At 31.7% G+C, this 27731-nt stretch overlaps 1 protein-coding gene across 2 annotated transcripts; it reads right to left on the bottom strand.

The window, feature by feature from the left end:
* Nucleotides 1-27731, bottom strand: LOC143064868 (uncharacterized). Of its 2 annotated transcripts, XR_012975338.1 has the most exons (6): nt 27581-27731; nt 20351-20450; nt 19324-19828; nt 8462-8656; nt 2754-7184; nt 1-2713 (listed from the first exon to the last, which is right to left on the bottom strand). XR_012975338.1 is itself a non-coding variant. In XM_076238031.1 (5 exons), the coding sequence occupies exons 3-5, from the start codon at nt 19735-19737 to the stop codon at nt 6801-6803; spliced, it is 993 nt and encodes a 330-aa protein (XP_076094146.1). In that variant the 5' UTR covers nt 19738-19828; nt 20351-20450; nt 27581-27731; the 3' UTR covers nt 1-6800. The 2 variants fall into 2 exon arrangements, 1 of the variants encoding a protein (XP_076094146.1); XM_076238031.1 differs by having other exon boundaries at nt 1-7184.

The raw sequence follows: 27731 nt of genomic DNA, 5'->3' as shown, positions 1-27731 counted from the left end.
TATTGTAGTATACATTTTAATGACTAAATATGGCAACAAAAATTTACAGCATCCTCAATGATTTACCAATGGCAAGACAGTTGCAAAAATTAAGGTCAGACTCATAACAACTTCTCTACTATGGCTCAATGACAAAGGTCATTCATCATGTATTAAATTATATAACATTAAATTTAAAACAATACACTATGACTAGCAACGAGAAATATGAAATAAAAGTTAAAATACAATTTTAATGGCAGCTTATATATGTTGACTTGGCAATAGATTTCCACCTATGGCAATTATCATCAATAATTCTTTAAATTTGAGATAAAGCAAAATTTGTATATCTTCAATCTGATTTCTGACTGATTTTACTGGTATCAAATTCAGACCTGATTTGTATGGCTGTTGCTACGAATGACTGAACAATCGACATAAATTTTACCTAAAAATTAAATTCTTATGATTGATCATTGGATACTTGACATTAATGAAAGAAAATATCAGAACTAACAAACATTTGATCTGTACGTGAACACTGTATTACCACAAAGTAAGTTAAAAAAATAATATCTAAATTATTTTTGCGTAATGAGTTTACTAATTATTTTATACTTGTTTACTTTCTAATTATAAAGGAATGAATTGCCTTCCTCACTAATATATCTAAAGAGTATGTTTTGGAACTAGGAATGAAATTTTCGCGGATGTAGTTAGACCATATGTTCAACAAAAGTATATTTAATTAATGCTTGTATAATGACTTTGGCAATAACACTAAAATTTGAACATGTCCTCAATCCACAAAATTTGATACCTCTAAAAATAATGGAAACCACAGTATCACTAATCTCAAACAGGTAAAAATTCTTACTTAATCTAAAAGATATCATATTTGTTACATATATACTGGAAGTACTGGATACACCATAAAAATAAAAAGATTTCAAGTATTGCATGATACTCAAACAATGTATCAATACACTGACTGCACATCTCTTACGGCTCATAAGGTAAAATGCCAACTAAACAGAATCAATTTACAAATATGTAAACAACAAAATAACATTTCACAAAATCATGATTTAAATTTTGATTGCAAGTTAAATAATATAAGTTGTAATTTCAAATGTTATTGGATAATAAAAACAAAAAAATGCAAAAATGAAGCACAACAAACAAATATTATATACAAAGAAAAAATAGAACTTTAATTACCTATCCAAAATAATGAAACACTAATATGGACCAACATCAAATTTGAAGACCTTAGTTATGACTATAACCCTCTATACAACCAAGGCTAGTTTATACAATGAATACAGCTGATATTTACAAACCCATATCTAAGATGTTCAAAGTGCAATACAGCTGATATTTACAAACCCATATCTAAGATGTTCAAAATGCAATACAGCTGATATTTACAAACCCATATCTAAGATGTTCAAACCCATATCTAAGATGTTCAAAGTGCAGTCCTTGCATTGGTCCCATACTTAGACTTATGCAATATTAGATGTAAAAAATGACAACAAAAACCAACTACATGTAATGATTCCCCCATTTACTACATTTATTGCAAACATTTACTGTTAATTACCTATTAAAACATTAACAGTACTAAATATAAGACTGATTTACACTTTTCCCTTACCAAATGAACAATGCCTTAGTTCTGGTTCTTGAAAACTGACATGCAAAATTGTTTTGAACTGTATAATGTAGATAGCCAGTAGTAAACAAGATAAATATATTGATTGTGACTGATAATACCCAATGTTATATTAGAACTTATTTCTTACAAACATTGTCATTTTAAAAGCTTAAAACACACGTTCGTCTTTATGCCATTTATAACAGTTTCATTTTATTCAGTCTATCTCTGGTTTTATTAAAAGAAAATTGTAAACAGTCTATTTCTATATTTAGGTCTCCTATATATAGAGAGAAATTATGCAGGCGTAGAAGCTTAAGGGAACTCTTTAAAAATAATTGTCAAATAGTACCTAATTGTGTATGCTATATATAAGCTTAAGAAAAATTATAAAAAATTTATACATCTACTTTAACAAATATAATGATGGCATTGTTCAGTAACACAGAATTCAGTTATCTCCCCTTTTATCCATATGTTACTTACTCATACATTTTTAACTAGTTAGATTTTATATCCATACAGATTTTCAAGACTTTAATGTATTAACTTTACCCCTTTGTTGTATGTTTAGACATGGCAGCCAAATGGAATGTATGTTGGGAACAACATACATATGTTTTAAACTAGATATTCTAATGATTGTTGTGATGGATATTTAGTTTAAAAAGAATGGATGGTGTTCTGGCCTGACATTCCATGTCTAAATATAGAACAAAGGCATGAAATTCATGTAATTATCTGATGTCTTGAAAACCTTCATCAATATAGAAATCTGACAGGTTAAAAAATGTATGTGTTTGTTACATAGCTGTTTCAGTAGACAATATATTTGTTAAAGTTTACAGATAATGGATGACAGACGTCATCATGACAATGGCTAACATAGACCAAAAAAAGGTATAACATTAATTAAGGCAGATACTTCAAATGGTGCTTCAGCTGACTCTACAATTCTTCAAAAAAATGTTTGCCAGCTAAGTTAGCTTCCAAATCATACTTTATTTATTGGGATAGTTTATGAATCAATGATGAATATGCAATGCATTAAAAGTTGCTTCCATCTGTTACCTCCTAATAATATCTGTTACCTCCTAATAACATCTGTTACCTCCTAATAATGATTATTCAGAAGGAGATGAAATCATTTTATTCACAGTAATACATAAAACAAAAAAAGTAGAATTAACTGTCTTTGGTAATTTCTTAAATGCAAAATAAAATAATTAACGAATGTTCAAAACAATAAATGCATATCCAGGTGATTTTAATTCATTATGTAACAAATGCAAAAAGGAAGACAAATAGTCTTAAACACAGAATATAACAATGTGGCGATGTGAAACAGAATTAAAAAATGTGGAGGTGTGGTACGATTACCTATGAGACAGCTATCCACCAAAGTTAAATTGAAGTGGATGTAAGCCACTATAGGCAATTCCAGAGAACTTTAATTATATATTTATAGCTTCTTCATAAAATTATTTTCTTGAATATAAAGGCCCATAAAATTTGTTCAAAGGATGATTGGAAATTACACAATAAAGTAATACCTGCACATCTAGGGGTTTACATGCACCTTTACGATTATAAGCATCTATGGCATATAGTTTTTGAACATAAAAGGTTTATTGCTTCAAACTTTAAACATTGATTATTTTGATAACCTTCCTATACTTAATATATAAATCAGATTTTTTCTAAATGCAAATTATTCGTCAAAATTACTTACAAAACTTTTTTTCTAAAAAATTCATTAAATGAAAAATCCCTGTCAATTCTGTTACATAATACATATTCATGAAACTTCTTACATAATTATCATTCCTAGAAATTGTAAAACTACCAAGTGAATGATTATCCACAATCAATAAGTCAAAAGTATTGCTATGTATATAAACAGCTGCACCATGAGCGCATGATACGCCCGACATCTTGTGTGGAAGTTTTATGCAATAATCATAAATTGTTTCTGAGAAAGTTTTAAGCAATTACCATTTATTGCTTTTGAGACATGGCGGGACATGTGAAACCCCCCCCACCCTGTTTGTTTTTTTACAAACATCACTAAAATAAAATTTTGAATCAAGCCAAAAAGTATACAGATCTTTAGATTAATATTACAAAGAAGTGTGTACAGTTTCAAGCAATAATCATAAATTGTTTTTGAGATACGGCGCAACATGTAAAAAAAAAACCTCCCCTTTTTTACAAAATACTCAATAACTCAAAAATGAAATTTTGAGTCATCACCAAAAAGTATACAGATCTTAAGATTAATATAAAAAAGAAGTGTGTAAAGTTTTAAGCAATAATCATAAATCGTTTTTGAGATACGGCACGACATGTAAAAACCCCCTCCCCCTTATTTACAAAATACTCAACAACTCAAAAAATGAAATTTTGAATCATCACCAAAAAGTATACAGATCTTTAGATTAATATAACAAAGAAGTGTGTAAAGTTTTAAGCCAGAATCATAAATCGTTTTTGAGATACGGCGCGACATGTAAAAAACCCTCCCCCTTTTTTACAAAATACTCAATAACTCAAAAATGAAATTTTGAATCATCACCAAAAAGTATACAGATATTAAGATTAATATAACTAAGAAGTGTGTAAAGTTTAAGGCAATAATCAAAAATCGTTTTTGAGATACGGTGCGACATGTGAAAAAAAACACACCCCTGTTTTAGTTACAAAGTGCAATAACTCAAAAAGTTTAAATCTTATTTTCACCAAAAAGTATACAGATCATTTGACCATCATAAAGAACAACCATATTAAGTTTCATGAAATTTAGATAAGTCGTTCTCAAGTTACAGTGCGACATGTTTACGCCGGACAGACGGACGGACGGACGGACGGACGGACACCGGACATTTGTATACAATAAAAACGTCCTGTCAAAATTTTGACGGGCGTATAATAAAAATGTAAGAAGTCATGGCAAAACAAAAATTAAAAGAAAATGCATGGCACAACAAACATTAAAAACAGCAACATGGCACAAACCAAGTAAGCAAATGCAAAGTAAATCATTAATAATTTTAAAAACATAATAGTTAAAGAATATAACAAGGTAGCATCAACTACAAAACAATAGAGATTTAATAATAAAACAACTTAAAGCAGAAGGATTGTACACTTTCTATTATATATGAGGGAATGCTCTAACTGATATTATGAATCAAAGTAAAATGTTTATTTTTGACGGCTTTTGATGACCTTTGTTCATTTTGCCTTGATCAAATAGGGTGAAATATGACAGACAATTAACAGCTACTCGACTACAATAAAAACAAACAGACAAAACCATCTTAATTTGACTTAAATCTATGTATAACTAATTAAATACCAATGAACGAAAGGCAGCCATCATAAGGAATGATAACACAACATAACAAATAAAAGAAAAAAAATGAAAAGAAAAACACAAGGAAAATTAACTGAACCTAAAAATAACTGAGGGGTGTTGTAACAATTCATTTCCTTCTTTTTGAATTAAATACATTAACTATAATGCTGATTTTCCATTTAATTTGTATCATTAAAATAATAAAAATAAAATGCATAGCTTCAACAACCTGACTAGCTTTAAAATCAAAGTAAATATTACAGCACTCAGAATTCATTTAAAACATAAGAGTATGTTTGTTGAGTATTTGGTATCTCACAATATCAATTCAATTACACATTTACACTCTGATTAATTAAATCACAATGATAAATCAACATAACTCATAGAAAAAGTTTACTACTGGATGTCTGAACTGCCTATTTGGCAGTAGCAGTACTGATATCTTCAGTAAAATCAGGATCAAAAATAATATTAGCAAAAACCTCCTTTGTTCCCCCTTATTTCAAATAATATGATTGGAATTAGTAGTTTATCAAAAATTCATCATATTAGTAACCAAGAAAATGATTTGTAGATCTTAATTTTCTTGTCGATCAGTTTTGTTGCTTTTTTTTTTATTAAATTTCTCTCTAATTGTCCCTATCCATTATTGTTTTCAGGAAAATATCCCAAAAAGTGTTTTAAAAAGTTCATACAAATCAACATTTTAGGGCAATAAATCAAATACGAATCATCTGACAATTTTGACAGAATAACAGATGTTCACTTTTCCATCTTTTGTATGTTCCTTCAAGATTCTCATATTACTACAGTTTACATTGCATCTTGCCTCTTTGTTCTATTTTTAGCCATGGTGGCCATGTTGGCTGACAAATCTACTATATAATTCACTAAATAATAACTGTTACACTCAGATCCTTCATGTAAATTTAAAACAGTGGTTCAATAAAGGCAAACAATGGTCAAAAACAGCCAGTTAATGGCAATTACTGCTTCCAGGAAAACATCTATGTTTAGGTATTTTTTTAAATCTTGCATTACTAATATTATTTGTTGATTTAAGTTTCTTATTATAAAAACAGTTTGAAAAATACTGGTTATAAAAGGCAATAACTTCTACAACAAGTTAATAAGTATTTACTTTTTGGCATTTTTGATCATCTTTGAACTACTGTTAACAGTTTCTGTTGGTTTATAATAATTACTTAAGAAAAAAGGTAGACATATCACAAGTTTACAGTAAAATTTTATTGCACTGGATAAGAGGTTAAAATGCTGTTTTTGGTAATAAAATAGTCATACACAAACTCCTATAAGGAGTCATCTGATGATTTTTTGTAAAAATTGAAGGTGAGATTCTGACCGATTTTTTCATATTTTTTCTCTTATGTTCAATTTCTATTCACAGTATCCATGAAATGTGATGAAAAGTGATGAAATATCTCATATAATTATAATCCATAACTTTTGGCCAGATTATCTAAAAAATATTAATCTTATATAATCATAACCCATAACTTTCGGCCAGATCATCTAAAAACTATTAATCTCATAAAATTATAACCCATAACTTTTGGCCAGATTATTTAATTATATTAACAATATTAAGAAAATATGACATCTCTTAAATAGACAATGTAATCATAATGAATAGACTTATTCTTGCCTTACAATCTCAACATTTATGTTTTAACCTTTCCTTCTTTTCAATAAAAAGTCTTATTCATCTCACATAATATAACCCCATTGATTTTCTAGTCTTTACAAATATCATATTAGCTTTTCACAATCTATACATTAATGCTTTAACCCCTTTTTTCTGAATATTAAATCGTTTACACCGCCATCATCTCTCTGCATTTTTAACAATGTGTCGTAGCCTTTACTCTCCATGTATCTCTGTAACTGGTTATGGCCACCAGTTTCATGAACGTACTCCACTGCCAACATTTTGATATTTAATTTATCAAAAGGAATAGTTTTTAATACATTAAGTTCATCACCCTCTACATCTAAACTGAAGAAGTCTATCGTTGTTCTATTCAGTGCTAGCATGAAGGAGTAAAATGGAAAACATTCTATTTCTACAGGATCTGAAGCTATGTGTTGCCTTCTAATCCAATCTTGTGCATCCTTATCATGTACTATTCTTCCTCTGTTAAATGCTTTGTTAAATGTCAACTGGAAAAAAAACATAATAAGATAACTGTAAGTACTTCAAAATATCTGCATAATTTGTGGTCACCTTTTTATAATTTTTCTGATGACTCCTCAATTAAGCCAGTAACTTGTTATTTGAGGATGTCAAACATAGGAATTGTATGATTCATCACAAAAATTTGGGTATTTTTTTTTTTTTGGCTTTTTAGGTAGTCATACAATTGCAAAAGGTTAAAACTGACTATATAGCTATGACAGTAAAAAAAATGTGTCTGTTTGAAATGATAATATGCCAAGGAACAAGTTAGACATGTTGAATAAAATAAATAGGGAATATGTCTATGGTACACAGATGATGGCCCCACTTGCATATGACCTTATAAAGGGACATAACTAACGAATAGTATAAGTGACACAACCCAAAGTTGTACTTGATCTATGTTTTGCAGTATTATGCATATTGTATAAGATTCATAACATTTGGTTGAGGCAAACTCAAGTTAAAGAATGGAAACCAATATTGGGACTTATGAATAGACAGACAGACAGACAGACAGACAGACAGACAGACAGACAGACAGACACAGACAGACAGACAGACAGACAGACAGACAAGGGTAAAACTTATTGTCCCTTCTGCAACGGCAGTGGCACATAATCCTAGCTTTCTTTACTCCAGGGCAATGAGAAATTTAAAGACAGACAGCAGCCACAGCGTAATTATAAGTTTAGAGAATCACACAGACATATTGTCTTGTTTGGCATAATTACTTTAACAAAATACTTAAAACTGAGATAATAAATTCAAGTTCTTTAATACCTACAACATCTTATAAAGATTTAATTGTAGGCAAACATGCTTCAATAAGGACTGAATGCAAAGCTACTGCTGAATACAAACAGGTTCCCACTGGGTTTTGGCTCCTTAATTTTTTCAACAATCTTTATAAATTTGACTATTTTTAAATATAGTATTAACTATATCCAGTAAATAATTGAATATGAATAACTTGCTTCTTCTGACTTATGCTCTTACAATCATTAAGGATTTTATTTATGACAGTGACAAAGCATTCGCCATTAATGGTATTAACTATTTCTGGTTTTTGAAATCTCTGGAAGTTTTGGATAAAAACTAAGCTGGAGATCCCATCAAACATGCCTCATTGGCAATCATACCACATCTTCTTTTTTTATCCTTGTATACTAAATATCCCTTTACTTGTGTTTCTGTTTTGTCTGATTATTTATGCAATCTTACTGAATATCTTTGCTGACAATAAGTAACTATAGCATACCTTTGCTGGAGTACTTCTAGGACTTAGGCAAGCATTCACTGAGAAAGCTTTTCTATGCTTTGATTTTAATGCTGCATAATTGGTAGGATCTGCCTCAATCAGTAAACCATTCCATTTCCTGACTTTCTCAAAGAAAAATGTGTTAGATCCTTTCTCTCCATTCAGACCACCACATTCTACATAAAAACCTCCTTCCTGCAAATTATCAATTAATGGTCAATAAGAAAAGTATTAATATTCTGTTTTTCCTTTAAAAGAAAATCCCAGAATTTTTTACTGGTGTTACTGAACAGTGTGAAATATAGAAATCAGAAAGTGTGGTTTCATTGTGATAGAAACAACAATCAAACACAGCACCAAAAGAAATGGTGCAAACAACTGCAGGTCATTGTGTGGCCTTTAACAAATTAAGCAAAAGCAAACTGTATAAAAAGTTAAAAAGGCACCAGAGCAGAGAACCATCTATGAAACAGTACACAACTAGTATGTTCTTGGATATAGCTGTGTAATATTTTTATCCTTATATTTTAAACTTGAAATTTATCGGTAGAGTGTATATTTTCCTGGATTTGTGTTCTGTATGTCACCTTATTTTTATAAACTTATATTCTTGTATTTGCTTACTGCAGTCATACATGTGTACTTTATTTTACCTAATTCTTGTAAATTTATATTTATAACTTAAAGGAGTAGGTGTGAAAATGATCCATTTGTAGCTAAAATTTCAAATAATGATTTATGACCACTATTATAATGAATCCTAGCTCAAACAGCATGAACAGTGTCTAGATAAGAAATAGGTCTTTTTGTTGGACTTTGAAGATTCAGTGTTTTTTACAGAAATTGAGATCCTTATTTATGGAAGTCAATGAAAATAGGTGAATTTCTGTTGTTTTTCATGACAAGAAGCATATAGGGCATGCATGGACAAATGAAATCTACTCTTAATATGTTGGTTACTATAAATGATATACATGTATCTGATAATTCACTTTGTCAAAACCCTGGGCTCTATGTTTCCTACATATATAATTGATTAAAACAATTATCCCAATCTCAATTTTGAACCTTTTTGGCAGTGAAAACGCCAATGCTTTGAAAGAAAAACTTCATAAAAATAGTTTGATTTAATTTTTCATCATCTGGAACCATTTTTACCTTGAAATAATGGACTAAATATCCAGGTTAATTAGAAACATAACCAAACTTACTCCTATATTGGCAAAATGTATATTTTCTTTCATCTACCATGCAGGATTATACCAGAAATATCTATTCATACAAGAAATAGATAACAGGCCACAACCATAAGAGAAATGGTTATATAACCAGTATATTTTAGATGCAAGAATGTTAAAATGTGGAATTTGAATATTTGTTATAATTCAGTATTAGTTAAGATATTTAGCACTAGCTTAAGAAATAATTTACTTGATAAATAGTTAATATAAATCTTCACAATTTTAGATAAGTGTAAAGCAAATTATTATGTAATCCCCTGAGGGCTAAATGACAATAGAGAATTAAGGATTAGAGAAGTGTTATAGACAAAAAGGATTTCTTACTTTTTAAGATAATTTAGGTTATGTCACAAAGACCTGATATTTGGGAAAATAGATAAAATAGCATTATTATGTAAATTAGATAAATGAGTATTAATGTTATGTAAATTGAATTATGAGAAAATACAATATATAGTAGTTGACCATGTAGTTTGGGACACTTGCCTTAGAGTCACGTATTGGACTTGTATTCTGACACTTGTAGTTTACACTTGTGTTATAGACTTGGATTTATATCAGACATACTGTTTTATCATGTTTCATGAACATATGTGATTATTGTGATTATTGTGATTGATAAACTATACTGAATGCTGAATTAATAAACATTATATATTGAACTTTGAATCTGTGTTACGTTGACATGTATTCATATAAAAGCTACCAGCTAGTTCCCCCAACCTAGCAAGATGAATAACCAGGTCAGGAACAAGCATAGTACTGGCCTTGGTTATAGTTATACTATTTGTCAAATCTCTAATTGAAAGGCTAAGTTGTGTTTTAATCTTTAATATGTCATGTCTCCTATAGATACCAGTAATTCAAAATTTCAGTCATTTTGTTATCATGGTTATCAGAAAATATAAATTGTCAATATGGTTCTGATTAGCAACTTCATTTTACAACTGACAAGTGATAATAAGGAGCTGACAGTTTGTGTTTTTTTGGTTGAAAATATGAATAAGTTAATTTTTTATGAAATATCAATGTTGATGATACATTAGACTTGCTACATGTCTCTTCCTAATTATGTTTTTTTTTCAATTTTGACCCTTTAACAATTGTACTGCTATAACTAGGAGAATGCCATTATACTGACATCTGCAATGCCAATCAGTAGACTGACACTTGTCAGTAAACATTACATATATAAATTATTAAGAAAGAAATAAAAGAAAGGGAATTGTAGCAAGTCTAATGATACATGTGTTCACTGGTAACTGAATTATGTAAACAAAGTTTTAGTTTTAAATTTATTTTTTTTCAATATATCATGAATTGATCTGCTAATTATCTTTTTCTCTAAAGTACGAGAAGACTTTTTACAGTGTCATTGCACATACCATTCAATTTGTATTACTTTGATGTATTAATGATGTAAACAAAAATCTGAATTTGGTATAACAATATAACTGAATAAATATGTTTAAACATGTATACAGGTATATAATAGGCACCCATAGAAAGAAATATATTTCTTTTATGATCATATAAACATTTGTTCATTGATAAGATTTACTATAAGCAGGTATTATTATAAATAGCTGATCAGCAATTATGTGAGGACAGTATTAAAGACTTTTTATTTCTTATTTGTTTTGAGGGTCACAATATGATTTTCAAACATTTTTATGGGAGAGCTTGGTTTTATGACTTTATAGATAGGTATGATTACTTACTATGTAACTGAGCCTACTATCAATGAATGGTGTCTGTCCATTTGAGTACTCCAGTCTATCTTGGAAATCTTAGTTGTCTAAGATAGGTACATTTACTTACTATGTAATTGAGCCTACTATCAATGAATGGTGTCTGTTCATTTGAGTACTCCAGTCTATCTGGGAAATCTAAGTTGTCTAAGAAAGGTACATTTACTTACTATGTAATTGAGCCTACTATCAATGAATGGTGACTGTCCATTTGAGTACTCCAGTCTATCTGGGAAATCTAAGTTGTCTAAGAAAGGTACATTTACTTACTATGTAATTGAGCCTACTATCAATGAATGGTGACTGTCCATTTGAGTACTTCAGTCTATCTGGGAAATCTAAGTTGTCTAAGATAGGTACATTTACTTACTATGTAATTGAGCCTACTATCAATGAATGGTGACTGTTCATTTGAGTACTCCAGTCTATCTGGCAAATCTAAGTTGTCTAAGACAGGTACATTTACTTACTACGTAATTTAGCCTACTATCAATGAATGGTGACTGTCCATTTGAGTACTCCAGTCTATCAGGGAAATCTAAGTTGTCTAAGATAGGTACATTTACTTACTACGTAATTTAGCCTACTATCAATGAATGGTGACTGTCCATTTGAGTACTCCAGTCTATCTGGGAAATCTAAGTTGTCTAAGATAGGTACATTTACTTACTATGTAATTGAGCCTACTATCAATGAATGGTGTCTGTCCATTTGAGTACTCCAGTCTATCTGGGAAATCTAAGTTGTCTAAGAAAGGTACATTTACTTACTATGTAATTGAGCCTACTATCAATGAATGGTGACTGTCCATTTGAGTACTCCAGTCTATCTTGGAAATCTAAGTTGTCTAAGATAGGTACATTTACTTACTATGTAATTGAGCCTACTATCAATGAATGGTGTCTGTCCATTTGAGTACTCCAGTCTATCTGGGAAATCTAAGTTGTCTAAGAAAGGTACATTTACTTACTATGTAATTTAGCCTACTATCAATGAATGGTGTCTGTCCATTTGAGTACTCCAGTCTATCTGGGAAATCTAAGTTGTCTAAGAAAGGTACATTTACTTACTATGTAATTGAGCCTACTATCAATGAATGGTGTCTGTCCATTTGAGTACTCCAGTCTATCTGGGAAATCTAAGTTGTCTAAGAAAGGTACATTTACTTACTATGTAATTGAGCCTACTATCTATGAATGGTGTCTGTCCATTTGAGTACTCCAGTCTATCTGGGAAATCTAATTTGTCTAAGATAGGTACATTTACTTACTATGTAATTGAGCCTACTATCAATGAATGGTGACTGTCCATTTGAGTACTCCAGTCTATCTGGGAAATCTAAGTTGTCTAAGAAAGGTACATTTACTTACAATGTAATTGAGCCTACTATCAATGAATGGTGTCTGTCCATTTGAGTACTCCAGTCTATCTGGCAAATCTAAGTTGTCTAAGAAAGGTACATTTACTTACTATGTAATTGAGCCTACTATCAATGAATGGTGACTGTCCATTTGAGTACTCCAGTCTATCTTGGAAATGTAAGTTGTCTAAGATAGGTACATTTACTTACTATGTAATTGAGCCTACTATCAATGAATGGTGTCTGTCCATTTGAGTACTCCAGTCTATCTTGGAAATCTAAGTTGTCTAAGATAGGTACATTTACTTACTATGTAATTGAGCCTACTATCAATGAATGGTGTCTGTCCATTTGAGTACTCCAGTCTATCTGGGAAATCTAAGTTGTCTAAGATAGGTACATTTACTTACTATGTAACTGAGCCTACTATCAATGAATGGTGTCTGTTCATTAGAGTACTCCAGTCTATCTGGGAAATCTAAGTTGTCTAAGAAAGGTACATTTACTTACTATGTAATTGAGCCTACTATCAATGAATGGTGTCTGTTCATTTGAGTACTCCAGTCTATCTGGAAAATCTTAGTTGTCTAAGATAGGTACATTTACTTACTATGTAATTGAGCCTACTATCAATGAATGGTGACTGTTCATTTGAGTACTCCAGTCTATCTGGGAAATCTAAGTTGTCTAAGATAGGTACATTTACTTACTATGTAATTGAGCCTACTATCAATGAATGGTGTCTGTTCATTTGAGTACTCCAGTCTATCTGGGAAATCTTAGTTGTCTAAGAAAGGTACATTTACTTACTATGTAATTGAGCCTACTATCAATGAATGGTGTCTGTTCATTTGAGTACTCCAGTCTATCTGGGAAATCTAAGTTGTCTAAGAAAGGTACATTTACTTACTATGTAATTGAGCCTACTATCAATGAATGGTGTCTGTCCATTTGAGTACTCCAGTCTATCAGGGAAATCTAAGTTGTCTAAGATAGGTACATTTACTTACTATGTAATTGAGCCTACTATCAATGAATGGTGTCTGTCCATTTGAGTACTCCAGTCTATCAGGGAAATCTAAGTTGTCTAAGATAGGTACATTTACTTACTATGTAATTGAGCCTACTATCAATGAATGGTGACTGTCCATTTGAGTACTCCAGTCTATCTGTGAAATCTAAGTTGTCTAAGAAAGGTACATTTACTTACTATGTAATCGAGCCTACTATCAATGAATGGTGACTGTCCATTTGAGTACTCCAGTCTATCTGGGAAATCTAAGTTGTCTAAGAAAGGTACATTTACTTACTATGTAATTGAGCCTACTATCAATGAATGGTGTCTGTTCATTTGAGTACTCCAGTCTATCTGGGAAATCTAAGATGTGTAAGAAAGGTACATTTACTTACTATGTAATTGAGCCTACTATCAATGAATGGTGTCTGTTCATTTGAGTACTCCAGTCTATCTGGGAAATCTAAGTTGTCTAAGATAGGTACATTTACTTACTATGTAATTGAGCCTACTATCAATGAATGGTGTCTGTCCATTTGAGTACTCCAGTCTATCAGGGAAATCTAAGTTGTCTAAGATAGGTACATTTACTTACTATGTAATTGAGCCTACTATCAATGAATGGTGACTGTCCATTTGAGTACTCCAGTCTATCTGGGAAATCTAAGTTGTCTAAGAAAGGTACATTTACTTACTATGTAATTGAGCCTACTATCAATGAATGGTGACTGTCCATTTGAGTACTCCAGTCTATCTGGGAAATCTAAGTTGTCTACGAAAGGTACATTTACTTACTATGTAATTGAGCCTACTATCAATGAATGGTGTCTGTTCATTTGAGTACTCCAGTCTATCTGGGAAATCTAAGTTGTCTAAGAAAGGTACATTTACTTACTATGTAATTGAGCCTACTATCAATGAATGGTGTCTGTTCATTTGAGTACTCCAGTCTATCTGGGAAATCTAAGTTGTCTAAGATAGGTACATTTACTTACTATATAATTGAGCCTACTATCAATGAATGGTGACTGTCCATTTGAGTACTCCAGTCTATCTGGGAAATCTAAGTTGTCTAAGAAAGGTACATTTACTTACTATGTAATTGAGCCTACTATCAATGAATGGTGTCTGTCCATTTGAGTACTCCAGTCTATCTGGGAAATCTAAGTTGTCTAAGATAGGTACATTTACTTACTATGTAATTGAGCCTACTATCAATGAATGGTGACTGTCCATTTGAGTACTCCAGTCTATCTGGGAAATCTAAGTTGTCTAAGAAAGGTACATTTTCTTACAATGTAATTGAGCCTACTATCAATGAATGGTGACTGTTCATTTGAGTACTCCAGTCTATCTTGGAAATCTAAGTTGTCTAAGATAGGTACATTTACTTACTACATAATTGAGCCTACTATCAATGAATGGTGTCTGTCCATTTGAGTACTCCAGTCTATCTGGGAAATCTAAGTTGTCTAAGATAGGTACATTTACTTACAATGTAATTGAGCCTACTATCAATGAATGGTGTCTGTCCATTTGAGTACTCCAGTCTATCAGGGAAATCTAAGTTGTCTAAGATAGGTAAATTTACTTACTATGTAATTGAGCCTATTATCAATGAATGGTGACTGTTCATTTGAGTACTCCAATCTATCTGGCAAATCTAAGTTGTCTAAGATAGGTACATTTACTTACAATGTAATTGAGCCTACTATCAATGAATGGTGACTGTCCATTTGAGTACTCCAGTCTATCAGGGAAATCTAAGTTGTCTAAGAAAGGTACATTTACTTACTATGTAATTGAGCCTACTATCAATGAATGGTGACTGTCCATTTGAGTACTCCAGTCTATCTGGGAAATCTAAGTTGTCTAAGATAGGTACATTTACTTACTACGTAATTGAGCCTACTATCAATGAATTGTGTCTGTCCATTTGAGTACTCCAGTCTATCAGGGAAATCTAAGTTGTCTAAGAAAGGTACATTTACTTACTATGTAATTGAGCCTACTATCAATGAATGGTGTCTGTCCATTTGAGTACTCCAGTCTATCAGGGAAATCTAAGTTGTCTAAGATAGGTACATTTACTTACTACGTAATTGAGCCTACTATCAATGAATGGTGACTGTCCATTTGAGTACTCCAGTCTATCTGGGAAATCTAAGTTGTCTAAGATAGGTACATTTACTTACAATGTAACTGAGCCTACTATCAATGAATGGTGACTGTCCATTTGAGTACTCCAGTCTATCAGGGAAATCTAAGTTGTCTAAGATAGGTACATTTACTCACAATGTAATTGAGCCTACTATCAATGAATGGTGTCTGTCCATTTGAGTACTCCAGTCTATCTTGGAAATCTTAGTTGTCTAAGAAAGGTACATTTACTTACTATGTAATTGAGCCTACTATCTATGAATGGTGTCTGTCCATTTGAGTACTCCAGTCTATCTGGGAAATCTAATTTGTCTAAGATAGGTACATTTACTTACTATGTAATTGAGCCTACTATCAATGAATGGTGACTGTCCATTTGAGTACTCCAGTCTATCTGGGAAATCTAAGTTGTCTAAGATAGGTACATTTACTTACTATGTAATTGAGCCTACTATCAATGAATGGTGACTGTCCATTTGAGTACTCCAGTCTATCTGGGAAATCTAAGTTGTCTAAGAAAGGTACATTTACTTACTATGTAACTGAGCCTACTATCAATGAATGGTGACTGTCCATTTGAGTACTCCAGTCTATCTGGGAAATCTAAGTTGTCTAAGAAAGGTACATTTACTTACTATGTAATTGAGCCTACTATCAATGAATGGTGACTGTCCATTTGAGTACTCCAGTCTATCTGGGAAATCTAAGTTGTCTAAGAAAGGTACATTTACTTACTACGTAACTGAGCCTACTATCAATGAATGGTGTCTGTCCATTTAAGTACTCCAGTCTATCTGGGAAATCTAAGTTGTCTAAGATAGGTACATTTACTTACTATGTAATTGAGCCTACTATCAATGAATGGTGTCTGTCCATTTGAGTACTCCAGTCTATCTGGGAAATCTAAGTTGTCTAAGATAGGTACATTTACTTACTATGTAATTGAGCCTACTATCAATGAATGGTGTCTGTTCATTTGAGTACTTCAGTCTATCAGGGAAATCTAAGTTGTCTAAGATAGGTACATTTACTTACTATGTAATTGAGCCTACTATCAATGAATGGTGTCTGTCCATTTGAGTACTCCAGTCTATCTGGGAAATCTAAGTTGTCTAAGAAAGGTACATTTACTTACTATGTAATTGAGCCTTCTATCAATGAATGGTGACTGTCCATTTGAGTACTCCAGTCTATCAGGGAAATCTTAGTTGTCTAAGATAGGTACATTTACTTACTATGTAATTGAGCCTACTATCAATGAATGGTGTCTGTCCATTTGAGTACTCCAGTCTATCTGGGAAATCTAAGTTGTCTAAGAAAGGTACATTTACTTACTATGTAATTGAGCCTACTATCAATGAATGGTGTCTGTCCATTTGAGTACTCCAGTCTATCTTGGAAATCTAAGTTGTCTAAGATAGGTACATTTACTTACTATGTAATTGAGCCTACTATCAATGAATGGTGACTGTCCATTTGAGTACTCCAGTCTATCTGGGAAATCTAAGTTGTCTAAGAAAGGTACATTTACTTACTATGTAATTGAGCCTACTATCAATGAATGGTGACTGTCCATTTGAGTACTCCAGTCTATCTGGGAAATCTAAGTTGTCTAAGAAAGGTACATTTACTTACTACGTAACTGAGCCTACTATCAATGAATGGTGTCTGTCCATTTAAGTACTCCAGTCTATCTGGGAAATCTAAGTTGTCTAAGATAGGTACATTTACTTACTATGTAATTGAGCCTACTATCAATGAATGGTGTCTGTCCATTTGAGTACTCCAGTCTATCTGGGAAATCTAAGTTGTCTAAGATAGGTACATTTACTTACTATGTAATTGAGCCTACTATCAATGAATGGTGTCTGTTCATTTGAGTACTTCAGTCTATCAGGGAAATCTAAGTTGTCTAAGATAGGTACATTTACTTACTATGTAATTGAGCCTACTATCAATGAATGGTGTCTGTCCATTTGAGTACTCCAGTCTATCTGGGAAATCTAAGTTGTCTAAGAAAGGTACATTTACTTACTATGTAATTGAGCCTTCTATCAATGAATGGTGACTGTCCATTTGAGTACTCCAGTCTATCAGGGAAATCTTAGTTGTCTAAGATAGGTACATTTACTTACTATGTAATTGAGCCTACTATCAATGAATGGTGTCTGTCCATTTGAGTACTCCAGTCTATCTGGGAAATCTAAGTTGTCTAAGAAAGGTACATTTACTTACTATGTAATTGAGCCTACTATCAATGAATGGTGTCTGTCCATTTGAGTACTCCAGACTATCTTGGAAATCTAAGTTGTCTAAGATAGGTACATTTACTTACTATGTAATTGAGCCTACTATCAATGAATGGTGACTGTCCATTTGAGTACTCCAGTCTATCTTGGAAATCTAAGTTGTCTAAGAAAGGTACATTTACTTACTATGTAATTGAGCCTACTATCAATGAATGGTGTCTGTCCATTTGAGTACTCCAGTCTATCTGGGAAATCTAAGTTGTCTAAGATAGGTACATTTACTTACTATGTAATTGAGCCTATTATCAATGAATGGTGACTGTCCATTTGAGTACTCCAGTCTATCTGGGAAATCTAAGTTGTCTAAGAAAGGTACATTTACTTACTATGTAATTGAGCCTACTATCAATGAATGGAGTCTGTCCATTTGAGTACTCCAGTCTATCAGGGAAATCTAAGTTGTCTAAGAAAGGTACATTTACTTAGTATGTAATTGAGCCTACTATCAATGAATGGTGACTGTCCATTTGAGTACTCCAGTCTATCAGGGAAATCTAAGTTGTCTAAGAAAGGTACATTTACTTACTATGTAATTGAGCCTACTATCAATGAATGGTGACTGTCCATTTGAGTACTCCAGTCTATCTGGGAAATCTAAGTTGTCTAAGAAAGGTACATTTACTTACTATGTAACTGAGCCTACTATCAATGAATGGTGACTGTTCATTTGAGTACTCCAGTCTATCAGGGAAATCTAAGTTGTCTTAGAAAGGTACATTTACTTACTATGTAATTGAGCCTACTATCAATGAATGGTGACTGTCCATTTGAGTACTCCAGTCTATCTGGGAAATCTAAGTTGTCTAAGAAAGGTACATTTACTTACTATGTAATTGAGCCTACTATCAATGAATGGTGACTGTCCATTTGAGTACTCCAGTCTATCTGGGAAATCTAAGTTGTCTAAGATAGGTACATTTACTTACTATGTAATTGAGCCTACTATCAATGAATGGTGTCTGTTCATTTGAGTACTCCAGTCTATCAGGGAAATCTAAGTTGTCTAAGATAGGTACATTTACTTACTATGTAATTGAGCCTACTATCAATGAATGGTGTCTGTCCATTTGAGTACTCCAGTCTATCTGGGAAATCTAAGTGGTATGGTTCTGTAGAAGGTTGTTCTATGTAATAGTTCCTTATCATTGTAACCAATGTCTTATCATCAGCAGCTGTATTCCTATCTATCAGTTCCTTCATCGCCTTTTTATAATCAAATTGTGCTATCCTGTTTTGATTTATTTGTTGTGGTTGGAATTGTTGCATGAAAACCACTTGTTTTCTGTCTTCATTGAAAGCCCCTCTGATCTCAGGAGAAGAAATATCTAGATTTGATGTCAAATATTGACTTAAACTAGAATTTTTGGCATAAAACATCATGACAAGTAGAAAAAACAAGCCTCCAACTCCGGCTACAAACCATGATGTTGACACTCTCATTATTCTGGTTAAATTCTGGTCTGGAAATGACTCTGCTTTCAAGTCAACTGTTGTGTTGTAGAACTGAACTTTATGTCATCTAGTGTTGTATCTGAAATGACATGACTGAAAACAGTGATGTTCCATATATCAATATTAATTAACAGTAAATTAAAAAACAATTATTTAAAAGCAAAAAAATGCACTGTCATAAAACTTCAAAGGATACTAACAATCATATAAAAGATATTTCATTATTTACCCTTGATAACGTTGGTACAGCCTTCAAATTATCCTTCTTTACCATGTTTACAGAGAAGTTTATATCCATACATGCTGTTGTAAATATTTAATACTTTGGGAATTTGAAACTTTACTGACAAATAATTGTTCTAAAAATTAGGTAAGGTAACATTTTTCTGTAATTCTCATTCAAATTTGAGTAAATTGAAACCCAGAATTAAACTATAACTCATACACACTGAATACTGATCATTCTTTCAGTATGTAATTATTTTCATATCAAGTGACTGTCACTTTGGTGACTATAAAAAGAAATATAAGTTTCTTACAAATACTGCTTTAAAATATCACACTATAAGCATATAGAAATAAAATTGTTTTCATGAATTACCTGTGTATCTGTCAGGCCTTGAGTATGTAGAAATCTGTTAAATATTTGAATCAAGTGTTTTGCACTTGGGCATGTCAGGTATATTGATGTGTTTGAAGACCTACAAATAAATCAATAAACAACATATCAACTTTCTATTCTCATATAATAAAATAAGATGTGGTGTAGTAAACATCTTGAGGTAACTTGACAATTTCTAACAATGAATATATCACCAACAAGACCTGTTAAATGAAATAAAGAAATATAAAAAAGAAAACTATTAATTTTTTTACCAGTTCTCCTTTTTGGTCCCTCACTCAAAATCTGCAATAAATCTATAAATTATCAAATCTTCAGACAGTCTTCAAACATTCACTTAGAAGATAAAGACTTGGAAATAGTCTAAACAACCATATTCTTAAAATTTGCATGTTAGCCTTCAAACAGGAAACTTATGGAAAGAAATATTCTATCTTTCAAATTTTTTTTATATTTTTATCTGGTCATGCTTGTGGTGTTAACTTAAACAAAGTCCTTGACCATAAGTGAATACTAAACAAGTCTATCAGAGAACAGTCTTTGTATTTTAATTTAGAGAGTCATATTTGAATCATACATCTGTCTTGCTAATAGTATGGGCAAAGCTAGTATATTGCAGCTGTAGAGGAGTTGAACATATCCAGTCAGTGTTTGACAGATGTGTGCTTGAATTTTGTTGTTTTGGACAGTTTTATGCTAAAACCATTAAACATGTATAAGTTCACTTTTTATTTAACATCATTATGATGCAAATTCTTGGGCTTAGATGTAGACTGGAGATAGTTTGTGAACAGTTAATTCAGTCACATGAAGCAATGTCCATAACGACACCGCTTCATAAAACAATACAAGATATAGTTTATATACAATTTAAATCAAATATAACAGTTTATCAAAATTTTTATTACTTTGACAATAATAGTTTCATCTAACAGATGCACAAATAAATATCTTTCATGCTGTCTTTAATTGACATGTTTTAGGGTATGACATCTGTACATGTAGTCATGCACTTGTATTTATGTTCCAGACCGTATGAGTATTTGGACCGTACGCGTACGGTCTGGACCGTATGCGTACTTTTTCAAAATACTCATACGGTTGGACCGTACGCGTACGGTCTGACTAATATTAAAAAAGATGGTCAGGTTTGTTAGATACAAATGCATATAGCAGATCAACATAACTTAACTATCAAATTAATATAAAAAGTTCAATTGTAATTGAAACAAAACTTTATATATATTAACTTTTTTTTTAAATTCACGCTAATTAAATCTGTAAATCTCTTGTATCTAGCATGTCAGTCAGTAATACATTAATTGAATTATGATCACTGAAATTGAAGATATCGGAAGTAAATATCATGTGGGAGGTCAATTGTTTTGGAATATTTAGCAATTCTGAGCGTCACTGATGAGTCTTATGTAGACGAAACACGCGTCTGGCGTATAAAATTATAATCCTGGTACTTTTGATAACTATTACCACAAAATGCAAATGCAAAGGAACGTGCATGAACTGCATACATGAAAATGTAAAAAAAAATATTACGTTACTTGAATTGTGTCACCTTGGGCGATAGTACCAAAATAGGATTCAGATTTACAATTAAACAAATACTTAATTTCAATTGTTCGTTTGTTCATTTTATCTAATTGTAATAAATTATCAATAACAATTTGTAAAACAAAAAATCACTAGTAAAATAAAGATTGTGATAAATGCTTGTTTCAATTTAATTAATTACCCATATGATAATATAACATGTATGGTCAGCTCGTACCGGACCGTACACGTGTACTCATACGGTCCGACCGTACGCGTATGGTCGGACCGTACGAGTATACGTATACGGTCCGGACCGTATACGAACGGTCCAAATACTCATATGGTCTGGAACATTTACATATAATTTTAACCTTAAATTAAAACAATATGTCTAAAACTTATTTGTACAATTTTCTTTATCGATATTTCAATTGTGTTTTTTTTATTTAATTTTATTAAACATATCAAGAATACATGTATATAAATATATATATTTTGAAGCCCATAATATTGTAACAATTAGCAGTGTCGTTTATTTAATATTTAGTTTTAATGTCCATAGAAGAGACATTAATTGCATGGATTACCAATGATTCTGATAAAATAAGTTCCACATGAACTTTTTCAGATAGCAGCAAACCTCAAGATAAGAAATTAAAGATGACAGAACTGATTGAGGTTAACAATAAAGATCTGCACAGAGAAATGACAGGAAGAAGACATTATACACTTGAGAGGACACAAAATAATTTGTAGATTGCCAGACATGAACAATACATATATTGCCCCAGGTTCAGCCTATACAGCAATATTCAAGTATACTTTGATGTTGTTTTACTTCAAGCTTGCTATTTTGCTGTATGTGTCCTACCAGCAAGCTTCCCTTTTCTCTTGACCTTTCTTCTTCCCTCTGGCCCTAGCTTTATTGACCACTCATCTGCCATCTGTTGACTGAACCAATTTAGAGGGAAGAAAAAAGGTCATAGAAAAGGGAAGCTTACTGATAGTACAAATAGAGCAATATGACAGCATGTAAAGTTTAACAACAACAAAGTATACTTGACAATACATACTGTAAACTAATTTTGTTGTTAAAAAAATCAATGTGAAGCCACTTCTCATAATAAGAATGTATAAATAAGTGATTAATTAAAAAATGACTGTTACCTATTAATTATACTTTTCTTCAATTTCACAAGCACTGGTATTTCTAATTTTTGATTAATAACTACTTACTACCATAAAACTTTAAAATAAGGCCTCAAAATCAATCACTTTATTGAATTCTGATGTGTTTGTCATGGTAATCAGAATTACATTCACATCTTTAATTTTCTGTAGAAGTTGTGTGTGACAGCTGTTGAAATTTTAGATACATGGACCTATAATTGATAGGAAAATCATTTAAATGTATTACAGCCTGCTTGTATCACAAAAACTAGCATTTATAATTATAAGGATCCTTTGCTTATTTTTCAATGTGTTGTTGTGTATTAAACGTTGCTGAAACAACAATGAATGGAAGTTTTTAATGACCTTGACTGGCTATACAGCCCTTGCACGGTCGGTTGCTGAAACAGATGCAATTTATGAAAATTTAGTAAATCTAATTTTCAAATATGAACATCCTCAATCCTATTTAAAATTTACCAGGTTAATATTCAAACTTTTTTTTTGTTGCTTAAACTTTTAATCATGAAATACATGTATAGTATGTTACTACAAATGTAGCTGTGTTTCCATTTTCAATAAATGGTATGCATTATTAAGCCTGTTATTTCATACTTTGATATGCTTTATCTGATCCTTGTTAGAGTTTGTTTTTGCCAGTCATTTTCCATTCTATATAATGCTTTTGCACAAGAATTTACTTGATTCATAAAGTAAATGAACTGATTTTGTTAAGATGATATGTGCATGCTGAAACATAGAAATTAGATTTTATTTTATTCATCTTTTCTAGCTTTAATAGAGTTTCATAAACAAGAGACTGTCAAAAAGACATCTTACCAGGTTTTTCTTACAATTATAAAATATGGATCATGATAATTAACTACTGTCAATTGCAGTCAATGGACATAACTCCTGACCGACAATATTGAAATCTTGACCTCCATTTTATTGCGAAACAAATGAAAGTTTTCGACAGATTCATCTCCTATGGTCAGTTATATTGTCCCATTGAATAATAAAATAGCTATTGTTCTCTGTGTAGTTTAATACAGAATCATATAAAAATTATTTAGTTAAAACAGGTATTTTCATCTACTTAAAGGATATTTTTTTTTTACTATTAGTGATCATGGTGATGGATTTTTCTTATAAAAAATTGTTTAAAGTCACTTAAAAACTACACAGAGAACAATAGATAAATGTATATATTGCCTCTATTATTTGGGACAATAGAACTGACAAAACTTCAAATAGATTGACCAATTTCAATAGGAGGTGAATCTGTGTAAAAGTTTCAATTGATTCGCAATAACACAAGAAACATACATGTATTTCAAAATTAAAATGTAAGACCGGATTTCTAAGTAGAGAGTAATTTTCTAATCAATCAAGGACCATAAAACTCGAGGACCATAAAACCCTAAACATCAATATAAAAATCATCAATATCCAACTTTTACACAAAATAGTAGAGAAATATTGTACATATGTAGTTTCATAGTCTAATGGCTAAATATACATTTCATAGATATTAACTTTTCAGAGGCTTGAAAATTATTTTTTTCCTATTTTAGTTATTCTATTTAAATACACGATACATGTATATACATTACATGATACAATTATATACATTACATGATGTATATACATTACATGATACATGTACAAATGTATATACATTACACGATACATGCCACTCGTCTAAACATCAACCCAACAATGTTAGATAAATTACATGATACATGTATATACATTACATGATACATTTATATACATGATACATGTACATATATTTGTAGGTGGAAGAAAAATAACTTCTGTACATTTTTGAATACATGTACCTTGCTGATTTCCCAACTTTGTTTGAATCAAATGCATTTTACACATGGTATATACATATATATATACAAGTGAATTTGAAATTCAATTGCTTAACAATCATAAGCTATCATTGGCTATACAACATTTGATGAATGATATTATTATATTCAACATGTTCAACAATATACCATCTTTAATAGATCAAGTCAAATAACAATGAATAATTTGCAGAAATTGTAAATTATAGGGTATCTGTATCTGGGTGGTTGGGTAATTATATATATAATTATATATAATCCCTTTTTAGATTATGTGCCCATAGCAATATTCTTTGTTGGATGGGCCAGCCTACATGTACATGTACTTTCAAATATTTTCCAAAGCATTACTTTGCTTATATAATAGTTATCAAAAGTACATGAGTTACACCTCATTGTCACATACTACACTCATCAATGACATGTCATAACATCTGACATACACATGTACTAAAACTAATTGTTCATGTTGATGGTACATTGTACAAAAAATTCAGTGACATATATTTTAGTATAACTTGGCATACACAATGACCTTGATAACTAATAATATAAATCATAATCAACATAATCATGATAAATGCTTAATACTGCATACTTACATGAATTATCCATACTCATATCTAGGGTAATAAATTGATCTAAATATTAAAACTAAAGCCTCTAAAGAGCCTCAGCCGTAACAGTGTCGCTCACCTTGGTCTATTTGAATATTAAACAAAGGACGGAGATAGATTCATGACAAAATTCTGTTTTGGCGATGGTGATGTGTTTGTACATCTTACTTTACTGAACATTCTTGCTGTTTACAATTATCTCTATCTATAATGAACTTGGCCCAGTAGTTTCAGTGGAAAATGTTAGTAAAAATTTACAAATTTTATGAAAATTGTTAAAAATTGACTATAAAGGGCCATAACTCCTTAGGGGGTCATGTTGACTTATTTTTAGGTCTTACTTTGCTTTACATTATTGCTGTTTACAGTTTATCTCTATCTATAATAATATTCAAGGTAATAACAAAAACGGCAAAATTTCCATAAAATTACCAATTCAGGGGCAGCAACCTAACAATGGGTTGTCAGATCCATCTGAAAGTTTCAGGGCAGATTGATATTGACCTGATAAACATTTTAACCACAGTCAGATTTGCTCTAAATGCTTTGTTTTCAGAGTTATAAGCCAAAAACTGCATTTTACCCCTATGTTCTATTTTTAGCCATGGCAGCCATCTTGGTTGGATGGCCGGGTCACCAGACACATTTTTAAACTAGATACCCCAAAGATGATTGTGGCAAAGTTTGGACTAATTTGGCCCAGTAGTTTCAGAGGAGAAGATTTTTGTAAAAGTTAACGACGACGACGGACGCCAAGTGATGAGAAAAGCTCACTTGGCCCTTTGGACCAGGTGAGCTAAAAATGAACAAATTGATACCGGATTTATATAATTCCAAGGCTGTTAGTTGGCACCACAAGCCATGAAGCAGCACATCTATTTTGGATGGGCAAATATCCACTTTTTGAAATGGGAAGAGCTCTGACGTCCCACAGCCCCAGATTGCCTGGCAAAACAGCTGTTGGAGGTCAGAGTAATCTCGGACTAGGAGGGGTCCTGATCCTGAAATCCTGGGCTTAAAATAGAAATCCTGAGGTCCTGAATTTAAAAAAATTCCCGTCATCCAGAAATTTAAACAAAGAATTCCCGGATCCCGAAAGGGTTAATCTCAAAATCCCGACATTAAAACACCCAATCCCGGAGTTCCAATAAAGGTCCTATCCCCCGTCCTTAATGATGCCAGTACCCGACACATGTGCATTGTATCGTCAAAATCAGCCCATATTTAAGTAGCATAAGTATTCTACTTTACAATAAATAGCTAAAAGTTTACATGTTAACAATTTTGTAGAACTGCTTTATTAAGACAGGGGTCTTACTCACAGGCATTTGTTTCTATCTATTCGAAGACCCACTATCAACGTACATTTACGAGAAGGTAACCAACTACTTTTTTCACGTTGTTGTATTTTGTAGGAGGACTTAAACGATAACATGAAAATTTATTGTCAAATCTTGTGTATTGGGGGTAAAGGGGTACTCTAGTCTAAGGGTAAATAGACGTATTTACACTTATATGCAAATTTGTCTGCCATTACATAAAATCACACAGGTTCCCGTAAACTTTGACATCATAATTCTAAACATTTGACGTCACAACTAAAAAGTGATTGTTGCTTTGACGTCAAAAGGTTATTCGGAGGTGATATAAGGTCTTTCGGAGGCAAAATACAGCTAAAGACCAAAATTGTAAATACGTTTATACAATGTCAATGCATATCATCTGAAAGAAAAACTTTTAATGAATCGAATGGTGTATGGGACAAGAAATTTGAGACTGAATTGACAGAGAAATAAGGGTTTTAAGGGGAGAGGTGAAAAATGGTAGTTGGGTACCTTCTCGTAAATGTACGTTGATACTAAGTGGGTCTTCCAATGGATAGAAACAAGTGCCTGTGCCTTTATCGAATCGACAGCAGCAATAAGCGCCATGATTTAAAGTAATGACGTAACTTTGCAACCAGATATGGTAGATGGTATATTTTTGTGATAAATCTATTCCGTACTTACAATATATCTGCGTTTAAATCTGAAAAGTAATATTTCTCCTACTTCGTTTTCTATGAATTGACTAAAATCCACATCATTTGACGGGAGACTTTCCGGATTTACGTATTCAAGACATATACATCACTAAGTCTTACTGAGATTGGTACCCGCA

The sequence above is a fragment of the Mytilus galloprovincialis genome, chromosome 2 (assembly GCF_965363235.1).
Source record: "Mytilus galloprovincialis chromosome 2, xbMytGall1.hap1.1, whole genome shotgun sequence".
Lineage (NCBI taxonomy): Eukaryota > Metazoa > Mollusca > Bivalvia > Mytilida > Mytilidae > Mytilus > Mytilus galloprovincialis.
This window is presented reverse-complemented; position numbering and strand designations above follow the sequence as displayed.